We start from the raw sequence: 27489 nt of genomic DNA on the forward strand, positions 1-27489 counted from the left end.
AAATTTCACTGACGTTTGTGAATGAATGGGTTTGTGTTTATGATGTAGTGACATCTATTGTTCGCCCAGTATAATTTGTTTAGCTAAGCCACATTTAGGAAGATAATAATTTCGCTCAAAATACTGGGTGTTCACAATTGCAAAATTGGTACTTTCGCCGTTTTCACCTAGGAAATTGTTAACTACTCTGAACCATCTTTGATGATGTACCACAAGGGAGTATTCTTCCTATTCTTATACGATCCATTCCACCTAATCAAAATGTCTGTCTGTGATACACACCTTTCTCTGAAGTGACTACACTGATTGACACGAAATTTGGGAGACGACGCAACTGTAAGCCCACTCGCTTCCCGCATGCAGTGAGTTGTATCGCAATAAGCTGAGTTTAAGTTAACGCTGCTGTTAATTCATTGGTCTTGCAAATGCCGATATTTTGGGAACGACTTGTTCCCGTCATCGGTGCTAAAAAGTTTGCTCGTCAGCGGGTTTATTAACTATTTTTATACTAATCTAAATCTATAATACTATATTCCATACAGTCAATATGACTAAATTAGTTTTTAAAAAGTCATCCAAATCCTGAAGAGGAAAAAATATTTAATTAGATTTCAAAGACTTATTTGTATATCCTGAAAGAAGAAGACTTTTCTTTTTATTTTTTAATTAGTTTTTTACAAATTTTTTAAATAGCGGTGAATAGCAATTGCCTAGATCTGAATTTAATCTAGTGTCTACCGGTTACTTGTTAATTGGTTAATTTTTCTTACTTATTTTAACACTTTCAGATTGTCGGTTTTTATTTTATGGCCGCATTCCACCATATGCTTAGCCACCATAAATTTTGTGGGTTTTCCATGAGTACTTATAGCCCACTCTGCCTTCTTCGTATGCCCCCTAAAACCAGCCTTTTTGTTTGTCCGATATACATCGTCGGACAATCTGACCAAACGATTTTATATATACCGCTCATCTCCTCTACCGTTTTTTGGTCTTTTTCGCTAGCCAGCTGAGATTTTAGCTGGTAGACATGTCGAAATGAACATTAGCGAATAGAAAAAGCAAGTTTTTATTATTTCAAATAATTTAATCGCTAGATATACCGTGTAATTACACTCAGATGTACAGCTCAGTTGAAAGGGCAACTCGAAATTTGTTTTCCTACTGCTCGGATTGATTGAGTTCTTAAAAACTGGTGACGGACGCATCATGGAATTTATATCTCTACTTAGCGGGACTTTGTTCTGAATCTATGAGAAGTAAATAGACGCCAACGACAAATTCATTGAATTGTTCGTCCAAACCATACAATACCTAGTCCTCTGGATTACATACCTCTCCCCAAAAACGATATTCATATATGCGGTTCTGAGGCGGAGGTGGTGTTTAGTGGAAAAGTGTTAGATTTGGACTTACCATGTTTCGGCCAATTTTTAGTACACCATTGGGGAGGGTTATCCGTACGTTCTTAAATCGGGAGTGTAGTTATAGACAAGTTTTCTCCAGCGTAAAGGTTGCTATGGGTTTTAAATGTCGAGGTAGGCGACCACGCTATAAACATATTAGCGGAAAAAGCAATTTGTAATGGAGTTTCTCTCTCTCGATGGATACATTCGGTTGTGAATCAATTCGCACCAAATTTGGTACAAAGGTGGGAACTATGAACGCTCACGCATATAGTGAGTTACATACGAATTTAAGGGGGGTCCCCATACATGCAAAAGGGGGGTGTAAATTTTTTTTCATCAAATATAATCATGTGGGGTATAAAATTAAAGGTCCTGGTTAGTACTTTTCGAAGCCAGTCTTGGTTTTGACATTTGTTGAAAAGGTGCGGAGTGCAGGGGGTTGAAAGTGATCGTTTTTTTAACGAACCCATTCTCAGAAACTACCAAACCGAAAAATCTGAAAAAAATCAGGGGGCTGCCACTATATAGTGCCTAGGCTCCGAAATACCCTACATACCCATACCTGTTCAAATAAAGTTAATAATAGTACATTACTATAATTTTTAGTAATTGAAAGGAAAACCCCCCTTAAGTTCCTACATCTTGTAGGCAACGTCCGCTATCTGTTCCGCTCTAGGGCTCGACGGTATGGATTGATGCTCGGGGCAACGAGCATCTTGCGCAGTGGCAAGATGGGAAGCTTTGTTCTTGTCTCTTAACCGGCTGTAATGGTGATCTCGTGATTGATTTCAGTTGCCTCTTCTGCTAAGGAGCGTAAAGTCATGTACAGGGTACGGCAGCATAACTTCCTTTTTCAAAACTCAATAAAAACTATTGTATGCATCGGAAAATATTTATTTATTTTTTATAATGTAGGTACATGTCTAAAGTTTTTATTTACATTGTTTTGAAGATCAAATCTGTTAAGTGACGTCCCCCATTCTCCATACATTGCGTAAACCGATTTCTGGCGTTTGTCATGACTCTTGTTAGCATATCAGGTGTTATGTTGGCAATTTCTTCTTGGATGTTGGTCTTCAAATCTTGTAGGGTTCTTGGACGGTTCACATAAACACGGGATTTCAAAAAACACCATAGAAAAAAATCACAAGGGGACAGATCGGGAGAGCGTGCCGGCCATTCCAAATCGCCTCTAATTGAGATAAGGCGCTCTGGAAAGTGTTCCCTCAAAACAGCCATCGATGCTCTTGAAGTGTGTGCTGTTGCACAGTCTTGTTGGAACCAAGTGTCCCCCAAATCCAAATTTTCTAACCGTGGGAAAAACAATTCTGTAGCATGTTTTCATACCGGTCCGAATTCACTGTCACTGTAACCTCATTTTCCTCAAAAAACCAGGGACCAATAATTCCAGCTGAGGAAATTGCACACCACATTGTGACTTTGGGTGAATGCAAAGGCTTTTGATGCAATTCTCGAGGGTTGGTGTCAGCCCAGTAGCGCATGTTTTGTTTGTTAACCGACCCACACAAATGAAAATGGGCTCCATCGCTAAAAAAACAATAGCACCCTCGGGAACGACATCAAGAAGAAGCTCACACGCGTTCATCCGAGAATTGAAGTCACGTTCTGAAAGTTCCTGCACTATCGCCATCTTATAGGGATGAAAATGAAGATCATCACGAAGAATTCTTCTCACAGAACGATCGGATAGTCCAAGGGCAGATGCGTGTTTGCGCGCAGAACGCCGTGGCGATCGCAACATTGACGCTCTCACTGCTTCAATGTTCTCAGGTGATCTAACGGGCCGAGGGACTCCAGTTCTTCCTTTTGTCGCACTTGCAGTTTGTCTGAATGTAGTAACCCATGTAACAATTGATTTGCGGTCTTGGACGGGAGCCAACGGGGCTAAATTAAAGCGATTCCGAAATGCACGCTGTGTTGCAATAACCGAACAGCCTCTTGAAAAGTAAACCTCAACGGCAAATGCACGCTCCTCACTATTCCAACGCATGATGGCGACTGAACCGTGTCGGGACAAAACTTTACAGTTCCCCTTTTGAACGAGACCACTAGCGCTCCGCTATGATATCAACTAACTGAGTGGCGCGCATTTTAAAAAAGGAAGTTATGCTGCCGTACCCTGTATAAGTGTAAAAGAGAAGACTCAAGAGAGGTGATTTCTCGTGAAGAACGGGAACATACACTAAATGAGTGGCAACTTCCTTTTCAAAGTAAACCAAGAAATAGATGGGCTGCACGGTGGTAAATTAGGTATTGAATGTGAGGAATGGTGAGACTCAGTATTTCTTTACATATCTTCTAACCAGGCACGGAGGTTTCAGTCTGGTTCTAGATTGGGACTGTGTATTCTGAAATGAGGTTGCGTAAGACGCCAAACCCACCTTTTTCATGTGGATTGAATTCATCAACAGCTTTATGCAGACATAGGGGAGCTTTTTCCTGATAACATCGTTAGAGAGATGTTGAATAGCACTGACAGATAGAGCCGTGTTATGCGCGCTTTTCTTGTTGTGAAGAATGCAGAGCTCGACTCTTGAACTACCAGTTCTTTTCCTCCTTTCCTCTTTCGTTGATGAAAGGAATTCCCTGACTTGAAGGCTCCCTAAGGCGGGAGAGCCGGAGGGCTAACTCGAAATAATGTCACAAACGGTTGTAGGCTAGTTCTCTAACGATGAGGTTTTCAACTGGAATTCGGACGCCGTATCGTTGTAGGAATCTATCACACTGTACAAAAATGCATTAACCTGCCCTATCCAAAAAAACACCTGGTTCATTCTAGGTTGGACTCGTGGGCCTGTGGTTAACATCTAGATGGCCAAATTCTAGATATTACAGTTTCCGACAGGGTGCCTTTGTAAATTCAACCCAGCGTCGGATTAAGATAACGTTCGGTTCTAGCAGTAAAATTGCCATATTATTTATAGATTGTAACCTCAGCAACGTTTCGCTCATCTTTCTTTCAAAAAAACGAGGAAGGTCCGGATTAACAGTTTTTTCTAAACGACGACCTGAAAAATTAACCCTAGATGTGACAAAATAGTATCAGTGACAGAATAGTGATAAATCTTGATGGCCTTGGTATTGATGGATTTAACTTTCGCCTCCTCTCAGATTCTGTCTCCATGTACAATGCGACTTTTAGGGTACATATGTTTCTCTGGTAGCAGCAATGCGTTTTAGCGGGATAGAATTCCTGCGCAGTATAGTCTAGATACATGCTGTACTAAGGTAGTTAATGTGTTGATCCTCCCACACTAACCATAATAAAAAAACGTAAAAAAATGAACATAGCTCAATTTAACCGGTTATTATTCTGTTAAGGGAAAGTCGCACCGCGTCCTTAAAGAACTATTGTGTCCCTTTTACTGGTTATTGTGTACCTATTGAGCATAGTATCTCAAGCAGGCCTATAACCGTCAGGAACTTTAGTATGTTCCCTACTTCCAGATCTTTCAGCTTTGCATCTGGTATTAAGTGTTCTTGCAGATGCCTCGACCTACTTTGCACAAGTGCTGGACACTGTCCTAGGACGTGTATAGAGATTTCGTCATACTCCTCACAAAACCTGCAGGCAGTGTTCGTAGATATCCCTAGCTTCCCTGGGTGATAGTTTAGCCGACAATGACCAGTGAGAATTCCCATTATAATTCGGAGGTTCTTTTTGGTGAGGTTTAAGCAATCCTTTGTGCATATGGGTTCGTATCCCCCAATAAGCACGCTGGACTGCTCCATCCCCAGTATGGATCCCTCAACCGTTCCTCTTCATTTCTTAAAGTCATAGCCATGAAACTGTTTCCGATTCTACAGAAGGGTTCTGGCCCGTGTAAAAGTGTTCCTGCTCCCTTCTTGGCTAGTTCGTCCGCTGCCTCGTTGCCTTCCAACCCAGCATAGTCTGGAACCCAAAATATCCAGACCTTGTTGGATGAGCCGAGTGTATTCAGTCTCCCAAGGTATTCCCATACCAGTTTAGAAGTCACCTGGTTGGACCCAAGTGCCTTGATCACTGCTTGGGTATCGGTGAGAATAGCTATGTTCTGCCCCCTGTACTTTCTTTCCAGATTAAAGGAGACACATTTGTCTATGGCGTATATTTCGGCCTGAAATACGCTAGTGTACCTGCTCATTGGCTCAAAGTATATTTTCCTTGGACCAATGACACAGGCACCCGCTCCCTCTGCTGTGAGGGATCTGTCAGTGTACCAAGTAATCAGTTGCTGGTTTAAGCCGTATGTCACACCCACGCTCTCCCAGTTTGCCTTGTTACTCCAACGTATTTCAAACTTCTTATCGAAGTGAAACGTCGTTGTAATGTTATCCCTTGGCATCAGTAATTCGGAATACCGCCTTGAAAGAATATCAAACTTCCTTCGATTTAGACAGCTCCCTGCTTCACTGATACTCCCGGCCATCCTGAATATTGCCCTCCTTGCCTGCATCTGTATGTGCAGATGGAGAGAGGTTAATCCAAGAAGGACCTCCAGGAATGCCGTTGGGCATGTCCTCATTGTCCCACTGATACACACGCAAGCCAGTCTTTGGAGCTTATGTAATTCCCTGGCTTGTGTGCTGAGTTCAGATTACCGGTCCATAGGTAATCATCGGCCATACTATTGCAGTATATATCCAAAGTAGTATCTTTAGGCTGCAACCCCCTTTTTTTCCTGCTATGGATCTACAAATCATCAGAGCCCTCGTGGCTTTCCGACATGTGTCTTCCAGAGTAACGTTTGGTCTAGTATAATTCCCAAATATTTGACCTCTGTTTCTCGTTTCACCTCCATATCATGTAATGTTATGGCTCTCAGGTGATCATCCTAGTGAATGGTACTATGGTGGTTTTGGCTGGGTTGATCCGCAGTCCCACCTTTCTGCACCAGGCACTAGTAACCCTTAGTCCAGTTTGTATTCTATCACATAGGGTATCTTCATATTTGCCCCTACAGATTAAAACAATGTCGTCCGCGTAACCCTGGACTTGTATTCCAGTATTTGTTGGCACTTCTATTTGCCTGCTTTCTAGCAATTTGCCCATCCAGAATGCCAGGGTGTTTCCCACGCCCTTGCAGCTCAGGGCATCTTGTATCTCTGTGTGGGATGTGTTGTCGAATGCTCCTTCGATATTCAAAAACGCGCACAGTGCAATTTCTTTTGTTTCTATGGCATCCCGTATTACCTCTGTCAGCTGATACAGAGCAGTTTCAGTTGGCCTTCCTGCCGGGTAAGCGTGTTGACAGTGATGTAGGGGATTACGCTTTAGAGCGTTAGTTCTAATATAGTTGTCTATGACCTTCTCCACCGCTTTGAATACGAACGCTGTTAGGCGAATTGGTCTGAAAGAGTTAGGGTGAAAAGGATCCTCTTTACCCGCTTTCGGAATAAAGACCACTTTTGGCCGTCTCCATGCCCTTGGTATGTATCTCAATGCTATGCTCCTCCTTACCACCCTCAGAGGAGATTCTTCTAATTCCTAGGACTCTCTGGATTAGTGCTGGGAAAATGACATCTACTCCGGGAGATTTCAGTGGTTTAAAAGCTTAGCTTCTGAGCATACCCCTTTTGCTAGTTTCCAGTTCTGATTTCTTCCCCTTTTATTCGTTGTTTGGGTGCCAGGCAGAATGTTGTCGCCTGCCGGGTAGGCCCCCGGGAAATGAATTCTGAGAAGCAGGTATACCCTGTCCTCCTCATTCTCGGTAAATAATTTAACCGGTAATTTTGTAAGTAATTTATAGTTGGTGCCCCCAAAACGGACACACAGTCAACGCAACGAATACTCGACTATGTACATTTATTATGGGGGGATATCATTTATTATGATGGGACAGCTATCACGGGTGCAGTACTCTGTTGAAAAACTGGGTTGGTTGCATTATTTGAAACTGTTCTTGCAGCATTAACCCAAAATATTATATTATGTCGTTCGACTGAATGACGAGATCCTGATGTGGGTAACATGCCTCTTGGGCATTATTGGTAATGAAAAGGTTGATAAATAGCGGTATACACGTGTAGCCCTGAAGAAGAGAACAACTGGTTCACGAAATATCCGTTTATGCGGATGTATTGAAATAACCAATTCTCCAAGGATTTTCTTCAATCTCGGTTGTGAAATTCATAAAAAAACTATTGCTCACATCTAGCTGTAAGATGGGGCAAACTCGTATAGTGTTTGCGCCTCGGAAATTACGAAAGCCGAGAAGAGATCCTTGATGTTACCTTACTGAGTACCAAGAGAAGTTTTAGGTAGGAAAATTGGAGAGATATTTCGCTTGGATCATATCTCTACTCTTCCTTTTTCATCATAAAGGTCCACAAAGTAACTAAAGGAAGTGTGGTCAAGCTATTTAAACTAAGGTTTCCACAATTTTAAATGTTAGTGTTGGCGTTATAGATGAACTAGGGTCAAAAGTTGAATCTTTAGAGAAAACAATAGAAGTCTTCCTTAGCGGCTCATGCCTAGCAAAAACAGAAAGACGATTAGAGATGCTTTCGGAGTTACTATGACTGCCAAGAGGATGGTTGGGCTACTGTCAAAGTATTAAACGCATTAGTGGTTCTACAATATTCAGAAAGATCCTGGCATAGAAATCCCTCCTTTCTTAACAAACGGAATGATTCCTGGACAGAAACTTCTAGCGAGACTCTGGAACTTCGAGTCTAGGAAAATTTTTTTCGAAAGCAAACAGGACTATGAGCTGGAATGCTGTTTGGGATTATGCAATTGCGTTTATCAAAGGAGATCGGATCTTTTATCAGAAAGACAAAAAAGGACCTATTCACCATGCAAATTTTCTCACCTAGATAGATGGGGTTTTGGAGGATACTTTGGAAGATGCCTTTAATGTACTCTTAATTCTCATATCATTAGTTTTTTTATATTGAATAATTAGGATTCAGGATAGTGTAATTTTACGATCATAGCAACATCTTGAACCTTGAACTTTGCGCACCTCCAACGAGTGACACTACATGATGACTGGGCATCAGGAGAACTTTACTGCAGTATTTATAACAGGGTGTAGTTGAAACCTAACCGGTGGTGTGCAAGGAAACTGTATTTTTCACTGGCGAATAACAAACAGGTTGTAAAGAAATTGCCTCAGAGCACATAACATATCCGAATTGAACAGTCTTCCAGAATATGCGTAATCCAGGCGAAAATACTGGCGATATGGGAAGCACATCAGTGGTATGACCCAACTGTCTAGCAAAACAAGCTGTAGGATTTCGCCCGATTAGTTTAGTTTACCGGGGGAGCTGGATTTTACACGCTCCAGTGATACTACTTTGTATGCCAGATTCCAGTCTCTCGATTGAGGGTTGTATGCTTCTGTTTGTCCGGAGATGAGATTTTGGAAGCTGGAAAGTGCACTTCAGGCAAATGGTTTGTCCTTTCTTCATCGCTTTCTGTTTCCCTCCTTAATAAAAATCCGCTTCAGCTTTGAGGTTGCCTCAAGAGAGTTAGTCTCTTCGCAAAAGCGTCTCCATGATGATCGTTTAACCGATCTTATGCTCTCTTTAGATCCTTCTGTGCACGATTGAGGAGCATCCTTGTCGTTCTTTTCTGTTTTGCCAACTCCGAGCTCCACTATGGTGTTTTACCTTTCTTTGGCATCTTGAGTGGACAGCTTTCTTCGAAAGCTTCTCTTATGCTAATTGTCGTCTTCTCATTTCTAGCAATGGATTTGATACGTTTCGCTGGGATCGTGGCTTGGGCGCTCAGTTCTATTTTATACGTCGTCCAATCTGTCTTGCACGGATTCCGAAATGGAGTGGGTGGAGGCGGATGCCTGTCTATTATGAAATCAATGCATCTGTGATTTGAGAGTGTGATATCGTTTGATACTCTTCACTCTCCGACAAGAGCCGCAATGTCAGGGGATGCCATGTGATGTCGATAACCTCTCGCGTGACCACGTTGAAGAAAGTGGGTTCATGACCCAAATTAAGGATCTGCAGATCGGTTCTTACTATAATAGATAATTCAGTAGTCTCCATCCTCTTGCATTGATGTTGGAACTTCCCCAGCATATGTGGTGTGCGTTGACATCACATCATTACCCCCATGGCTTTACTTTTGGTATATTGGATAGCTCTGCTGAATGCTCCACTGGCAACGTCTTCTGCCTCATAGGGGAAGCATGTAGAGCACCATAGTATCTCTTTATTTCCCTGTTGACTTTTTATTGTTTGTTTAGCTGATGTGGTGTCGCCATCACGTAGGTCGTTAACAAAGTTAGCCTGAAAGTCTTGTGAGACTGCCATGCAGGAGCGGGGTTGCTCACTTCCATTGGGATATAACAGGTCAGCATGTTGGAAGTTTAGGGCCCTGACTACCCCACCAATAACCCATGGTTCTCGTATGAGGTATATAAATGTCTTGCAGCTATTGATCCGACGACTGATAAGTGTATTTCGGCCTATAGTCACCCCCAAAAAAGTCTTTTAAGTTTGGCGAACTGAACAGTCTAAGCGACTCACTGAAAGTCTCTCTTCTGTTGATTCCCAGACATAGAAATATACACAGATGGGAATGATCAGGCCAGCGAATTGGCGACGTTCAACTCTTAGCAGCCTTTTGGTTCCTGATGCCTACTACTACTACACTATTTCTCAACTTGATTTGGCCCTCTTACAGCATAACGTGTGTAAATGTGAGTTTACAAGCCAGCCCCGAGCAAGCGCGTATATGATCATGGTAGTCTCAATGGTGCACGGGCCGATTGAAGGAGGTGCACTAATTATACCTTGTAATATGCATTGTAAAAGCTGTATGGATATATTTCCATTGCGACTGTTAAGTTCTAGCTAGGGTCAAGCAAGATGCGCCTGTACTAGGAAATCCCGGCAACCCCGAGTAAATCTCTAACTATAGTGTAAGAGACTTAATATTTTTTTGTGAATCTCACGGGTTCAATCTAAAGACTATAATTTTCCGGAAATTACTTTATTTTCTTTCTTACCACTGTCACAATCCTCGAAGTTTCAACATTATCTTGGTATATTCAACAAAGAATATATGCGGGCTCCTTTGAAGATAAGCTGCTTATTCACAAAGCCGCACAACTATTTGAATGGACAAGGATATACAACGGGCTTCTAGAGCCTTCTTTTCACGTCTTCTCCTATTTCTCTAACTTGACCCAACTTAACCCCGTTATTGGCAATTCAGACAATAATGACCTCGCCTGAACCACGAATTCCGTGAATCTAAATTAATTACCTTTAGGTTAAGCACTTCCTGCTAAAAATAAATTAAATTAAATTGTTCTATCGCGAACCGAAGTGTTGTGTTTCTTACGGTGTTCATCGAGGAAATGTCTTCTTGTCACTTCTCTTTCATCTTATCTGCATGCTACACACTGTCTATGCAGATGATGATTTCCTGGTATCTCACATCGATGTTCGTTCTAAAATTGTATCTGAATAAAACAGAATTTTCGATAACCAAACCCAATGAAATAGTCGCTGTCAATGGTAGCGACCTGCACAGGATTTAAGTAACACGGAACAATGCTATTACCCAACGGTGAACTACTTTATTAAAATTACTTCACGCATTACCGCAGCTTGAATGAGGCCGCGTTCCAAAACAGGCATTCTTTGTGATCGATGGGATGCCATCAACGTCTAAAAATCTAACGCAATATCATTCACCTTCTTACCCTCTATGGTCCGAGGTGCTGGTAACTACCAAAGACAATGAAAGGAGCCTCGCGGCAATGGAGTAGAGTTTTGTAGGATCAAAGGCGTAACATGCTATGATTTGAACATCGAGCTTTATAGGAAACGATTAAAGGAGCGATGAAATATGGGTGGTTTAATACGCTAGATACTAATTTGAGAGCCTCTCAACTCCAACCAGTCCAAGCCTATGACTGAGAAAAATCGCGAGAAGGAGAAGAAGAAAATACTGAAACTAAGTCGTTCGTAAAAAATGTGTTTAGACTTAGCAGCCGTTTTCGAAAGTCATTAATTTTAAATGTTTATTCTAATGTAGTTGCACTATTGGTTTTTATGTTTTAATTTGTTTTTCCATACCGTTTTGTTTTGAAAATGTTTAAAGCAAAAAAGTGTCCACATGAGGAGGGCGAATCGAGTCAAGAAAAACCTTCCGCATTTGTAGAAGAAGGGGACCTTCATATAACCTACGATATTGTACCTGCATATAGCAGTACTTTAAGGCAATACCGAATGAAAAATGCACTTTCTTTGAAATACAACAAGGAGTTCGAAGCCCGTTGGCATGATTTTTTAAAGAACACCCCAACCGTTCCGTTAAGGTTGAAGCGGGCTATGAGCAGAGATGAACAAATGTAAGAAATTGAAAATTGCATTGCTTTGCAATGTGGTATATTTTGCCTCCTATTTTAGTCAAAAAGAGGACATGAAACCGAGGAAAAAGCAAAAAGTTGACATAGTTCCTTTTGAAGCGCATTTTAGGTAGCTGTAGAGGAAATATGACAACAGATCCGTTGGATAATTCTAGATGGTCTAGTTCTAAGATGTTTGCTGTTCCTGGTATTGGAATATCATCTAGATTAAAAGTTGCAGGCTTGCAGCGTTAAAATTAATTGAGTAGTAATGGAAAGTGGTTTGAGAATAAACAATGACGTTGAACAAATGGATGGTTTCTGAAGACATGTTATGGTCAAATTTCAGTGAAGTTTAAGCTGATTTCTATAAGCATCCGCTTTCCTTTTGTGCTCGTTAACTAAATATGCGTTCAAATTGTGAACTACCTGGTGTCCTATATGTGGTTGTGGTAGCAGACAATATGTACATTGCAATAAATCACCACTACCATACTATAGTCGGTAAAGAAATGTAAGCCATATCGATTACCCTTGCTTATTCCTTAGAATTCAGAGCCTTTTGGGCAAGGCTGCTGATGCAGTGCGAGAGCAAGTGGATGTCATCAGTGCAGTCGATGCATTTAATCCCAGTACGGTATTTCTGGCGTTGGTCGTATTATAGAACTGAATCGGCGAAAACTAAACTGTCGCTCTTATTTTTATGTTTACTATAACTATCGGTCTTCAGCATCTTGCCTATCAGGTATATAAAGTAAATTCCTTCTACCTTACACAAAATGGAGGAGGTGGGCGGCACAGGTGTGGGAAGACGTCCAACGCAGATATATACTATTCATATTTTTTTGCCGAGGAAGAGCGTCGTCACAATATTAATAAGAAGATTTGGGCATCTCGGTGGGGTCCTCTCTCCTGTATGCTGCTCCCAAGGATTTAGATCTGCTTTTAAGCAAAGACCTTTGAAGCGGTTCCGCTTGGTGGTGCATGTAGTCGCTTAAAGCGCCTATGTGGATTACCTGTGTCAACCATGCCATGAATAAATGCGAAACAATCGAATGACAAATACTAAAATATTGCACCGGTTTGTCTTTTAAATGGAAGACCAGAAAGGTCGGAACAGGCCGAAGTATGCATTTTGGCGATTTGATGAAAAACTTCTTCGAGTAACGTAAGAAAACACCAATTTTACTAACACGGTAGCACATTCTCTTTACCACTATTTCTTAGGCCCTACCAAAAAGTAAGTAATAATCCAAAACTCTCCATTCTTTGTGTCTTGTTTATGATGGTACAGATTTTAAATTGAGGAAAATTGGTCCATGGAATGAGCACTCTATCTGTGAAAGTTACAGAGTTATAGCTTTTTTCGTGAATAGGATCAAAAAGTACGACCTTCCCAAAAAGTTAGTTTGCCGGCTGAATAGGTTGCGGTGGGCGGGTCACTTAATTCGTATCGGTAAAGATAATCCAACCCGGAAAGTCTATAAGGGCGATATCTATGGTAGAAAAAGAAAACGTGTCAGACTCTACCTCAGATGAAGTAATGGCGTAGTCCAGGACACCAGACAGCTTTTAGTGATATCGAATTGGTGGACCTCGGCGCAAAAGCGGGATGCCTGGAGTTCCTTACTAAGGCAGCCCTAGACGGGATCCTACGTCTTATAGGCCTATATGTCTATTAAAGAGCATCGGCAAACTTTTCGAACGGCTTGTACCGATCACGAAGAGGGAGGGTGATCTTTCATATAGGCAGTTCGGATTACGAAAGGTGAGAGCTACTGTCGATGCGATCAGTACGGTGACGAAAACTGCATAGTAAGAAATGGGATAATAAAATTGAGCTTACGGTGATAATCCCTTTGGGGAACGCGTGACCGTTATTGCCTTGTGGCACAAAATGTTAAGGGGTTATATCTGTTTAGAACTTTTTTTTCTGAATTTTATCATCGACTTAAAATACTCTAAAACATCCCTAGCTTCATAATCAATAACGTTCTTGTATAAAAACGACTTAGAAATATTCCTAAAATGAGTTTATCTGGAGTAACTCCGAAGAAGAAAATCGCGCGTTTTTCTCGAATACTATGTGTTCAAATTCGGTGAGCAAGGGTTTTCGTCTGATCGGCATTAAAAATTTAACTGTAACTTCTTCATTTGATGATGTTGTTGTTGTTTAGTTCAGGATTTTTTATGCATCAAAATAGTGATTCAAGGGAGTTCTACTGCTCGCCGCGAGAGATCTTCAAAAAATCTTGTTCTCATTATACGGGCCGCCATATTGTAAAAAAAAATGTGAATAATAATTTCTTTTCTTATTCCTGAAAAATTGCTTAATCAATTGGTGTATTGGTTGTGGAAGATAATTAGAAAATGTACTTACAGAAAAGTCTGGAGAAACTCATTATTTTCAGGGTCCAGATATAACCCCTGAAGGATATCGGGATGCTTGCAAACGAGGCAATTTGTGAATTCAGATCATGGCTAGAAGTAAGCTGGTTTGGTGCTCTTAAAGCATGAAACCGAGGTAGTTCTGATCACCAAACGAAGGAAGCAAACGTCAATAAAAACACCATACATTCGAAACCAGTGTGTAACATACCTAGAATCATGATTTACCAAACACTAACCTCAAAGCCGCGTCTTGAGAGTTTAGTAACTAAGGCTAAGGCCAAACTTGCTACATTGTTGGCAAAAATGTTACCGAATGTGGGTGACTTAGGGAAAAACCGTTGGCTCCTTATATTGAGAGTAGCCAGCTTCATCTTGGTTTATGCAGGTCCCGTCTAGGCAGGGCCGTAGAGAGAAAATGCGGACCTAGGGGGAAAATTATGCGAACAAATCGGGCCCGGGTCGAAAATTATATTAGTATAGGGTAAAAATTATGCCGGACCTCATATGACCCCTTTTTGCATTGCAATTTGTATTAAGAGTCCTCAGGTCTGCATTTGGGCTTTGGCATTAAAGAAAGAAGTGAATATGAGAAAATTACAGCCCCATACAGGTTGAGTGTATAGTGAACGTCGTGCGCTTACCATACAAAACCAGAGAAAGCAGCTTGTGTTATAGCCGGCATGGTCGCCACCGATATCTTGGCAAACTAGGATCAACGCTTTTATGACCCATCATATGCAATCGTAAGGCCTGTAGCAATTAGCACGAAATGAAGCTATTTTGGAGTGGCAAAAGATGGCATGATTCATCTAAAAGACGTTGGACTAACAGAATTATTCTAGGTTTCTCAAAATGGATCAAACGAAATGTGATGAAGTTGTATATATGGTTGCCATTTACCCCTTGGTGGGTATTAGTGCGTCAACCACACATACGTGCCATCGTTCGCGATTACTTTAAATACCCTTCAGCTCCTCCACGACTTCCCCGGGACGGCCCCACTCCTCCCCTGCTGTTGTACGCCAAGCTCTCTTTGGTCGACCCACTCGTAGGCCATCTTGAGGAAATGGATTCCTCTTCATGGTGTAGCCCACAATGCAATCGAAGAGTACTAATGAAGACCTTTCATTTGATACTCAACATGACTTTATTTGGTGAAAAAAAATTTACACCCCCTTAAATTCGACGTAACTTACTGTATGCGTGAGCGTACACAGTTCCCATCTTTCCACCAAATTGGGAGTCAATCGCTAAAACCTTCTCTGAGAAAAATGCGTGTGACCGACAGACAGACAGACATGCTACTAACCGTACCGAAGACTCTTCTTGGACCAAAGTAAAAAGTAAGAAACGGTTGCAAAGGAGAGCCAAGTTGGACGCGCTGATCATAACAAAAGCCAGCGAGCTGACGTACGTGGAGATTTTGCGTGAAGTAAAAGCAGATACCTCCTTGACTGGACTGAGTGGCAATCTCAATTAAGACAATAATCAGTGAGCAAAGCCAACGTACTACGACTTAGTAAGGCGTACGGTGTGCACAGATAATAATAATAATAATCGTTGGCGCAACAATCCATATTGGATCAGGGCCTTGAAGTGTGTGAGAGCACTCCATTGAAGACCGTAACGGTACACTACAGTACACTGTAGGAGGCAATGTGGTCAGCATTGCGCTCGCCGAGATTATTAACCTGATTTGACTCAGGTTCTCTCAGCTGAGTCGACTGGTATCCGACGTCAAATCACGATACAAATTCCACTGCCACCAAGTGAGATTTGAACCGCGACCTTCCATACGGCAGCCTTGTGCTCTAACCACTCAACTATCCGCACGGTGATACACAGATAGCGTCAATAAGTCTTCTTGTCGAAGCCGCAAAAAAGGCGATAGCAACAGGGAAAGTTTGTATTGGATGGCTAGTTTGCCAGATACGAAAGTAAAGCCAAGTGCATAAATGTTTTAAGTGCTGGCAGTTCGGCCACATTGCGAAAGCCTGTATCAGCTCGCAAGACAGATCTAGTATGTGTCACAAGTGCGGAGAACAAGGCCATTTTGCGAAGGATTGCGACGGAAAGCTCAAATGCGTGTTCTGCGCCAACATTGCAGGAAGCAGTAAATGCCTAGTGTTCAGAAACGTTCGAAAATAATGTCGATATAGCTATTGTATGCGAACAATATGAATATCTGCATAGCGGAGTATGGGTAGCAGACAAAAACAGGAAAGCCGCGATATGGAGCTGCGGAAGTCGAGCTATAGAAGATGTGATAAAACATCCAAAGGACGGATTTACATGTGCCAAGATAGGAGGTATATATATCAATAGCTGTTACGCAGCCCCGAGCCTCTCGCTGGAGGAATTCACTTTATTGCTAGAGAAACTAACCTGCGATGCAAGACGCTACAATCCAATCCAATCCAAAAATAAGCAGAAAAACAAATGCAAGGGGATAAACACATTTTCGCGCTTAAATTCCGTACTTGCGAACACTGGGGGAGCCAACACATACCGGAGGGAAGAATTACAATCGATAGCAGACCTCACTTTCGTCAGTGGTAACCTTATCGAATACTTGCAGTAGCATGTCAGCGATCATCAGGCTATCGTCTTCCAAACCTCGCATACGAATTATATGAACCCATCAAAAAAAATAACGATGAGCTGGGTAACTAACAAATTTGATGCAGAAATGTTCAAGAAGGTACTCCTTGATGACACATTATTATCGTACAAGAAAAAGTTTTACAGGTCGCAGAAAAATTACAGCGGACATGTGATGCCTCTATGCTTCGGTGTAACGCTTTTCGAAGACGAAATCCCAATTTCTGGTGGAATTCAGAAATTGAGGAATGTCAAAAAAACGGCCTCATATCTAAAAGATGCTCCCAACGCAGAAAAAATCAACCTGAATTCGTTGAGCTACACATGCAATGCAAAAACGCGAGGAAAAATTGCAAGTAGCTATTAGGAAGAGCAAATTCAAACATTTCAAGCGGATATGTACTGGAGCTGACTCTGATCCATGGGGTGGCGCCTATAGGTCGGTAATGTCATCACTGCAAGGCAAACGTTCCCAACCGATTACCTGTCCTAAATTACTACAAAACATAGAGGGCACTCTCTTCCGAGAGGATGTGAACTACACAAATCTGCCTAAAGTCCATGTAAACCCGGACGAAATCCCTATAGTGGTAGAAGAGGAAAATCTAGATGCAGCAAGGAAATTCGTTGAAAATAAGACTCCAGGGCCAGATGGAATTCCGAATATCGACCTGAAAGTGGTAACCAGGGCAGCACCAGGTATGTTTTCCCAAGTTTTTACGGAATGCCTTAAAGAAGGAGAATTCTCCGAGCAATGGCAACTGCAAAAGTGGATACTTATTCCGAAGCCAGGTAAACCATTCGGTGACCCCTCCTCATATCAAGTTGCTGACTGTTGCGGAAGAGGAAGGAGGCCTATCTGACAAGCAATTCGGATTTCGTGAGGGGAGATTAACCGTCGATGCAATCAGCTTGGTGACTGGCCTGGATGGTGCTGCAATACAATATGACAAATGTTGCACAGTGGTGACACTCGATGTAAAAAATACATTCAACACTGCAAGGTGGACGAAAATCGTAGAGGCTCTGAAGAAACTACAGTACATTGTACGCATCGTTGTTGCATTCCTTCTAGGAAGAAGATTATACTGCGACTCGGACGATGTCCTGAAATTATTCCCGATGACGTGTGGTTCATCAACTTGTGCTCAAGGTATGGGACAGCGAATCAATGCCTGACGACTGGCAACGAGGCATTATCCGTCTCATACATAAAAAGGGAGATATCACACCGTACAGCAATCATAAAGGTATCACGTTGCTGAGTACCATTTATAAGATATTCTCCGCTATCTTGCTAGGCCGGGTAGCCCCAAATGCCCAGAACATCATTGTCCCATACCAAAGAGGCTTCACTCCAGGCAAATAAGCGACAGATCAGATTTTCTCTGTGCGGCAAGCGATGGAAAAACTGTTGGATAATGGACAACAGTTGCACCATTTATTCGGCGACTTTAAAGCCGCCTGTGATAGCATAGCCAGGCTAAAACTGTACACGGCCATGAGAGAATCCGGTATCCCGACAAAGTTAATAAGACTGACTAGGCTGACCCTGACCAAAGTGCGAGGTCAGATAAAAGCAGCAGGATCACTCTCAAGACCATTCGACATCAACAACGGTCTACGACAAGGGGATGCCCTATCATGCGTCCTATTTAACCTGGCCCTTGAGAAAGTGATCTGTGATGCTGAGGTAAATACAAGAGGTACGATCCTCTTTAAGTCCACCCAACTACTGGCCTATGCTGACGACATCGACATCATGGGAAGAACCACCCGAGACGTACAAACTGCCTTCATCCAGATCGAGCAGGCGGCGACTGGCGTGAGATCTTGTGCTGCACATCAATGAAGGCAAGACAAAATATATGGTGGCAACGTCAGCACCGAAGACGAACCAACCAACAACATCAAACCACACTGGTCAAACAGGAAGAATAAGAATAGGGGAATACAACTTTGAGACCGTTGGCAATTTCTCCTATCTAGTGTCGAAAATCACAACCAATAACAGCTACGATGATGAAATCCGCACACGGTTGTTGTCAGCCAGCAGAGTCTATTTCAGCTTACAAAAACTGTTCCGCTCGAAGCGTCTCACCATAGGATCAAAGCTCTTACTGTACAAGACAATGATCTTGCCAGTCCTCATGTATTCCTCGGAGAGGGTTCTTAGCAAGAAGAATTGCGAACTCTTGGCCGCGTTCGAGAGAAGAATCCTCCGAAGAATTTTTGGCCCCCTACATGAGGATGGACGATTCCGTAGCCTACGTAATAACGAAATCTATGAGCGATACTATGACCGTTCCTGGTTAAAAAAGTCCGGTCTATCACTGGCTGAACATAAAACGGAACTAGTGCTAATCAGCCAAGGAAGGAAGGATTCAACCGTGAAAACTGAAATTGGTGAACAAACAATTTACTCCCAAGAGTCGCTTAAATATTTGGGAGTAATGATTGACAAAAGGCTCAACTTTAATAAACACATTGAGTGCGCTGCAACTAAAGCGTCTTCCATCGCTGTAAAGATCTCGAGGATACTACCGAACATTGGTGGACCAAGACAAAGTCGACGTCATCTTATTTCAAGGGTAGTTAGTTCCGTGCTACTCTACACAGCTCCAGTTTGGGCAACTGTTCTGGAAAACAAATCAAAAGGCGGCCAATTAGGAATGGCGTATCGACTAAGTGCACTCGGGGTATATAGTGCTTATCAAACAACATCAGGAGAAGCAGCATATGTACTGGTAGGGACAATCCCCATAAACATCTTGGCGTCTCTACGATCAAATGTATGCAATCGAGGAGTCTATTGTATTTTGACGGTAACTAGCATAGCGGGAATCCAACGCAGAATGGCAAAAGAGATGGAACGAGGTACAAACTGGCCGCTGGACCATACCGTATAATTCCACACATTCGAAGATGGATTGAAAGGAGTCACGGGGAACTAAGCTACGAGCTAACACAGTTTTTAAGTGGATATGGAGGTTATCGGGCTTATCTATATCGATTTGGACTGCCCAAGGTTTGGTAACGTGGCTGAGCATGCGGATGTTGTATTTGAGTGTCCAAGGTTTACAGCGCACAGAACTAGGTTGGAGGCGATTGCAGACAGGTGCTTAACACCTGAAAATATAGCGTAGTTTATGTTGGAGTCAACGAAGGTTTGGAATCAAGTTGTAATTGAGCTGAAAATGATTCATAAACAGCTAAAGCATGAAGAACTGCGAAGAAAGCAAGAAAGGGAGAGAACAATAATAAGCCGCTATTAAAAACTGATCCAGCCCCGCGATGTAATGCTTATAGCAGTCCCGTGGGGAGAGTGCAAAAAGAAGGACGTGGTTTTACGGAGTAGGAGTCTCACATAACTGCATGGTTTTACACAAAACCTTAATAAAAAGTACTTTTGGAGTATTCATTTGGTGTATGCATGTAACGACCAACGGTTATAACGACCGAATTTTACTGTTCCCTTCAAGGTCGTTAGAAAAGGTATATCCTGCACTTACAAAATACCTGAAAATAAAGCTTCTAATGTGGTTCCCCCTGAAGCTAGAAATATTTTGATGTAAGCGACTATGGAAAAATAAAAACAAAACAAAATCCTTTTTTAAGGTTTTGTGTAAACACAAAACCTTATTAAAATCGGTTTACCGTCTGTCTGTCTGTCTGTCTGTCTGTCTGTCCGTCTGTCTGTCCGTCTGTCTGTCTGTCTGTCCGTCACACGCATTTTTCTCGGAGACGGTTATAGCGATTGACACCAAATTTGGTAGAAAGGTGGGAATTGTGAACGCTCACACATACAGTGAGTTACATCCTTTTACGTTGAATTTAAGGGGGGGTCCCCATACATGCAAAAGGGCGGTGTAAAATTTTTTTTCATCAAATATAGTCATGTGGGGTATCAAATTAAAGGCCTCGATTAGTACTTTTCAAAGCCGATCTTAGTTTTGACATTCGTTGGAAGGGTGGGGAGCGCGGGGGGTTGAAAGTGATCACTTCTTTAAGGGGGCCATTCTGAGAAACTACCAAACCGAAAAATCTGGAAAAAATCAAGAGGCTGCCACTATATGGTACCTTGGCTCCGAAATACCTTTCATACCGATATCCGTTCAAAGAAAGTTAATAATAGTATATTACTATAATTTTTTGTAATTGGCTGGAAACCTAGTGGCACGAAATTCTGCAGTGATGTAGGCTATATTGTAGAGCATGATCATACCAAGTTTGATGGAAATCGCACTATTACTAACAAAGTTATAATACCTCAAATTTGTTGCTTCTTTGAAAATTGAAGACTATGAATGTCAATATCACCCGAAAGTGGATCCTCTCACATAATATATGGATATATTACGTGCTACGTACTAAGAAATACACAAAACCTTTCGTACCTGAAGCGTCCAGCTTCCGGTTTCCCGACTTGTTTATATTTGATGTTGGTTAAATTGTTGGCATTTGCTAATAATATTAAATTCAGAGTGTGAAGCGTATGAGGTTGACTATTTCAATACAGGGCTTTCCATCAAATGATTTATTTAAATTGCTTTCTAAAAAATAGATGCCAATCGAATTTTTAACTATGTGACACGGAACTGTCAGGCTCACCGCTCCTCACATCTTCCTCTTTTTCTTCAGTCTTCAGTTCACAAGCGGGGTCGGCTCGTCGTGATCGGTTTCGTAATTTTATTTTATCAAATGCCTGATCAGGATGTAATCGCGAGACCTTCAAATCCCCATTCAGTGTATCATGCGACCATTGTTTTGGCCGGCTTTTTGGTTGCTTACCATTGGCTTAGATGTTCTGACCAATACTGGTTGTTGAATTCTCGTTAGCGTGAATTACGTGACCACACCATCGAAAACGCCTCTCTTGCATTTTTTCCACGATCGGTGCAAACCCATATCGATCGCGGATATTCTCATTTCAGACGTGATCAAAACGTGTCACGCCACCAATGCAATGCAACATCTTCGTCCCCATTACCGCAAGACGCCGTTCATTGTCCTTTATAGTCAACACTCAAACTATAGAAAGGGACAGACGGACAACATTGCAGTAAATTTTAGATTTGGGACGTGCGCTGATACGTCGATCACAAAGAACACCAGTTGGGGAATGTCACTTCATCCAGGTGGCGTTAATGCTTGAAACATTTCATTACGCAGTTCTCCATTGGCTAGTAGCATTGACTCGAGATATTTAAATCGCTCAGTTCTTTCAATGGCAGTAATCTGCCCCTCCAGATATTTAAATCGCTGAGTTCTGGCAATGGTGGTAACCTGCCCAGAACTGAGCGATTTAAATATCTCGGGTCAATGCTATAAGCCAACGGAGAACTACGTTATGCTCCTCACATAGGGAAACACAAAACCTTTTATACCTGAAGCGTCAAGCTTCCGGTTTCCCGACTTGTTTATGAAATACTTTCTTCCTTTTATTTATATTCGTATCTATGCATACATATGTACATACATGGATGTAGATCAATAGCAAGGTCGTGCTGCTAATAAAATACAAATTTCTTGGGAAGTCAATAAGTCGCTAATTAATTTCACTGGAATGAATGGTATTCATTACAGCGTGCACACCGGATGTGTTAAAACTTTCGCGTTAAACTCAACTAATATTGATATGCCTGGAACTCGGCACGTGGGTGCGACTACCTGTCTGCTCCAACTTCTTAGACTGTGTTTGATCTTCTGTGATGAATACCCCAATTGTTTACGAAGAAATTTCTAAAGGCAATAAACCAAGACTCATTAGAGAATATTACTTTCATTATCATTTGCATAATTTTCGGTAAGATAAATGCCTCTTTAAAATCCATAAATTACTCTTCCTCTAATTGTGAAATGATTCCTAGGTTTCTTGGCGCACAGTAGATGCGAGAGCTCTTTCCAGTTCACATCAAATACTTATTAGCGAAGCACGTAAAGTGGTGATTAGCGCAACATTATTTTGTTACATACTCACTATTTGCGAAATGCCTTGAGTCACTGCAAGTTGGACTCTTTAGTTGTCCGATTCACTTTTTCGTGACAAAATGCCTTAATTTTGTGGCTGCAGGTATTCGCGGTGGAGTATTATGCCAACCTCGCGGGGGGTGATACACTATTAAAATTATTACAGATTATCGTTGGCTTGAAGCTAATGAAGACTGGGACAATTCGAAGGAATCTTTCAGTTTCCTCAATTTCCCAAAAAACTTTATTAGACCTAACCAGGCAAGCACCTTCACCTGTTCTGACCTCTGAGTAAATTGTGATTCTTACGAGTACTTGCACATATTGTCGAAATAGGTTTTCTGGCATTAGCGATAGTGTGAAGGTGCAATCGCTAAATTTCTTCGACAAATAAAACGTGTAAGATACCTGGATAGATAAGTCTGGCTCCGTACTGGATTTTTTTATCTCTCAGTAATTACATTAGTTATGGAGAAGATAACGCAACTATCGACAACGATTGAAACCAGTGCACCAAGCGAAGTAACATCAAACATTACAGTCGAACAGCACCCACTCAAAAGACAACCTAATTCAATTTGTCGCTTATCTTTGCCCACACTTTCGTCACAGATTGCTCCGTCTTTTATCATTGACGGGCTGAACTTATCAAATATTCTGAACATTTAACGCACTCCAAATATGAAAAGTCGGAACAATTAGAATTCATTACCAAGTTTTCGTTAGCGTTTATTCAACTCGACCGAAAAATGTGCGAGTATCTGTGCGGGGCGATCGGATGACGGTGATGGCGATAATCGAAGAATTTCTCCATTAACTGATCGTTCAGCAAAGACAAGATACTAGCAAAATACAACAACATACACTTTTACACGGCAAACCGTTGCTTTAACTCTTTTTCATATAGCAGCATTGCATTCCCACCTTGGCCATTTTTCAGGTCCATTCTGCACACCTATTTTACTGTTCGGGTTGCCATATCCATGGCGTGGGCTGTTTTTTCATATTATATGGTTATGATATCGTAAATTCGGAGCCATAGAGAGAAGAAATCCAGCACGAAAGTAAGATGGGCCAACCTATTATGTATCTATATAGCTTTAGCTATTCCATTGCCTTTATTCTGAGCCTCGAGAAAACTTCGAGTGGGTGGTAATCACGTCCTTTTTACCCCTTTTCTTGTTAAGTATCGATAATTTTGTTGTAACCAAATTTATTTTACTGAATTGCATAGCCGATTCTAAACGACTCGGCCCTTTAGAGGTCACTGAAGAAGTTTTTCCAAAGATGGAGAACAAAAAATAGGGTAAGTTGTCTGTCGGATATGCGAAAGGATTAATATGGGTAGAACTTTGCCAGCTAAACATCGTTGTAAAAGATGCTTTTTATGAAAAGTAAAAAAGTGCTGAGACCAGATACTCGGCAAATGGCCCAAAGCTGAAAGTTGCAAGATTGGAGCACATTAGCAGGAGTCTGTTTTTGTTTCATTGTCTTTATTTCTTAGACAAAAAGATATATTCTTGCCATATATCCTCCTAGGTGGGGTATAGTGCGTCAATAACACTCGGATGCATTGTTCTCGGTACCTGGTATGCGCTTCAACTCATCCTACAATTTTTCATTAAGTTTCATGCTACGTAGTTCCAGGGCGACCCGCTCGTCGGCCATCCAGGGATAGTATGATATATTCCATTGTATGTTATAACCTACAATTGAATTGTTGTGCTTTCTCAATGTGTGACCTATCCATTAACATTTCCGCTTCCTGATCAACATGTCGACCGGTATCTGGCCTGTAGACCGATATAGTTTTTCGATTGTTAGTGTCTCAAGCTTGAATAACCTGATAACATGACATAGACATGAATTGAGCTTTGGAGTAGCAATTTTGTTTGCTTTCCTTATATACCCCCCATATAGTAGAATAGAAAGAATATTGGCCTGTGTGGGCTTGCCAAATCTCCCATCAGGCCTGTCCCTTCTTGCGGATAAGAGATCGTTCGGTGGACGCGTTATGGGCATGCACATGCACATGCAATACGAGAAGATGCTAGACAGCTTGGTGCTGGGCGCTAGAGACCACAGCTACAAAATCATTGCCGGCGACTTCAGTACGTGGGTTTTAGACGGGGGAAGTCGGATGACGAACACCGGGGGCCAAATCTTGCTTGAAACCTTCGCAGAGCTGGACATCATACTCGCCAACGTTGGATGCGTACCCACCTTCCGAGGCAGAGGACTAGACGCAATCGTCGATCTAACCTATCGCGGTACCTCGTTGGCGAGAGGGATGGTCTGGCGGGTGAGTGAACACTACCCACAGTGTCCATCAGGCCATATTTATCGACATCAAGAACGGCGGAGGCGACAATCGAGTGCGCATCAAAAGCAGAAAAACCAGAATAGCTGGGTGGTCTACTGGAGTTTTCGAGGAACAGAAGCAGGTTACGACTCGAAGGGAGCGGCGCTGTAAAAAGTGAGCCAGTTATGTCAACGGATAACTTAGGTCGGCGACTCTACAATGCCAGCGAGGCAAATTCCATCATCATTCATTATAGGAAACCAAACTACTGGTGGAACCAAGAAATCGCGCTGTTGAGAGTATCGTGTCTACAAGCGAGGAGACTTTGCCAACGGATCAGAGGGAAGCCGGAATCTCAGCAGTCGGAGAAAGAATACCGCGATGTTCGAAGTAGCCTTAAGAGGGCTATACGGGAGAGTAAGATTATTATTTTTTATTTACTCTAAGTAACGTGCCCGCGACTCTTGTTTAAAATACTCGCAATTCTTTTCCCATAACAAGAAGAAAGCGGACCTCATCCAATGGTTTAATAGGACATCTCACAATCCCCTGGGTGACCGAAGAGGAACTACAAGAGATCTGCGGACGAATTAGAGACAATATGGCTCCGGGATTGGACGGGATTCCGAACAAAGCCCTGAAGTAGGCTGCTAAAATCAGGTCCGCATGGTTCATAAGTACATTTGAATCATGCATTGTTGAAGGAGTGGTTCTCGCTCAGTAGAAGAGGCAGAGGTTGCTGCCACCTGGCGCACCCTCCTCATATCGCCCAGTCTGTCTTTTAGACACTATAGGGAAGACGTTGGAGAGGGTGGCTTCCGTTCGTCGAGCTAGCGGGTGATCGATCGGAGCGGCAGAATGGGTTTCGTAGAGCGTCGCCCACGGTTGATGCCATTGCAACCGTGCACCTGGCCCAAGAGGGATGACCGCTGATAAGTGCTGCGCGGTGGTCACGCTGGATGTCAGGAATGCCTTTAACTCAGCCAACTGGGTGTTTCTGTTTACTTAGCCCGGATAATCGAGAGTTACCTTTCGGGGAGACTTCTTTAGTACGAGACGGACGACGAACCGAAGGAATATATTGTGACAGCCGGTGTTCCCTAAGGCTCCATACTGGGGCTGGCTGGGACCCCTGCTGTGGAACATAATGTAAGACCACCAGGACATGGAACTCTATGCAAGTGAAACCATTCATGCTATCAAAGCATGGCTCCAAATGGTGAAATTGAATTTGGCCGAAGATAAGGCCAATCGCAGGAAAAACAACACTGTCAAAATCCGCGTTGGTAATTACGAGATCGTTTCAAAATCGATCATTAGATACTTGGGGGTAATGATCGATGCCAAGTTGAACTTTAAGGGGCATTTGGTTATCGGCCCCCATAATTTCGTGGAGGGGATGCTGATATCTGCAGCAAACTGGAGTGCGATAAACGGAACGGTAACTGCGATACAGGAGTAGTGAAGGAATTGGAACAAGCTCGGAAAGCGCGACGGACGCGTGATTTTAGTTGCGCTGGTGTAAATCAGAGCCTTCCTCGAGAAGTAATACTTCACGGTGGTCCCGCGAAGATATGGGGGGAGAAGTGGGGGTGGTTTTAGTGGGTGAGAACCCCACACACTGCTGCAACCTGGGGTAGTAGCGGCTTTTTAAGATTTCCACCTCTACTCATAAGCAAAAAGAGCCGAGAATCCCTAACTTGATGTTGGTGTTGAGATAGTCGCATTTCCAGATCCAGCACACACACACATTTACCGTTGTTAATTCGTCAAACGGCCTCAAATTCGGTACTATTAACCGCAGAAATAATCATAGGATTCGCATGGTAGTTATCAAGGAGGAGGAATCCCAGACAAACAGCCAAACTTTTCTGCTCCGTATAAACGGAGAGTGCCTGGAGGCACTGGAAAAGGTAGTGCAGTTCGAAGACAGGAACGCAAAGGTGAAAGTATTTCGCTCTGCGAAACCGGACGACGACCTATTGGAGGAGATGAGGATCGACGGTTCGACGGGGACTGACGATATAATAAATCTGCAGCACTCGAAGTGTGCCTAGGCTAATTTCCTTGTCTTCCAAGAGGAAGAAATCGACATCGTACTAATACAGGAGCCTTCGGTCGGAGGCCACCGAACCATCAAAGGGCTCCTAAGCAAATATTATAATAAAGGAAAAAATCGACATCGCACTAATACAGGAGCCTTCGGTCGGACGCGACCGAACCATCAAAGGGCTCCAAAGCAAATATTATAATTTATTCCACAGCACAGGAAACGCTGATCAGGACAGGCCCAGAACATGTATCCTCGCGAGGAGGAGTCTGCACGATTTTCTGTGTGCGGACCAGAGTTCCAGCGACCTAGTTGTGGTGAAACTGGATCAGACGGGAGCAGAGAACGTGTATATTTCCTCGGCTGACATAGCTCACAACCGATCAGTTCCGCTAGAAGTAATTCCACATAGGACGAGCACCATAGTAAAAAAGA

General features: G+C 42.4%; 1 protein-coding gene across 1 annotated transcript; it reads left to right on the forward strand.

Moving 5' to 3' along the window:
* The first annotated feature begins 11383 nt into the window (after nucleotides 1-11383).
* LOC119652407 lies at nucleotides 11384-12058 on the forward strand. Its single transcript, XM_038056520.1, has 2 exons — nucleotides 11384-11743; nucleotides 11802-12058. The coding sequence occupies exons 1-2, from the start codon at nucleotides 11484-11486 to the stop codon at nucleotides 11872-11874; spliced, it is 333 nt and encodes a 110-aa protein (XP_037912448.1). The 5' UTR covers nucleotides 11384-11483; the 3' UTR covers nucleotides 11875-12058.
* Nucleotides 12059-27489: the final 15431 nt, after the last annotated feature.

Source organism: Hermetia illucens, chromosome 3 (genome assembly GCF_905115235.1).
Source record: "Hermetia illucens chromosome 3, iHerIll2.2.curated.20191125, whole genome shotgun sequence".
NCBI lineage: Eukaryota > Metazoa > Arthropoda > Insecta > Diptera > Stratiomyidae > Hermetia > Hermetia illucens.

Excerpts from the sequence above, each read along its gene's own strand:
- LOC119652407 (XM_038056520.1), top strand. The coding sequence starts at position 11,484 with ATGTTTAAAGCAAAAAAGTGTCCACATGAGGAGGGCGAATCGAGTCAA. Across the intron at positions 11,744-11,801 it reads ATGAGCAGAGATGAACAAAT|TCAAAAAGAGGACATGAAAC; the intron begins GTAAGAAATTGA and ends CTCCTATTTTAG.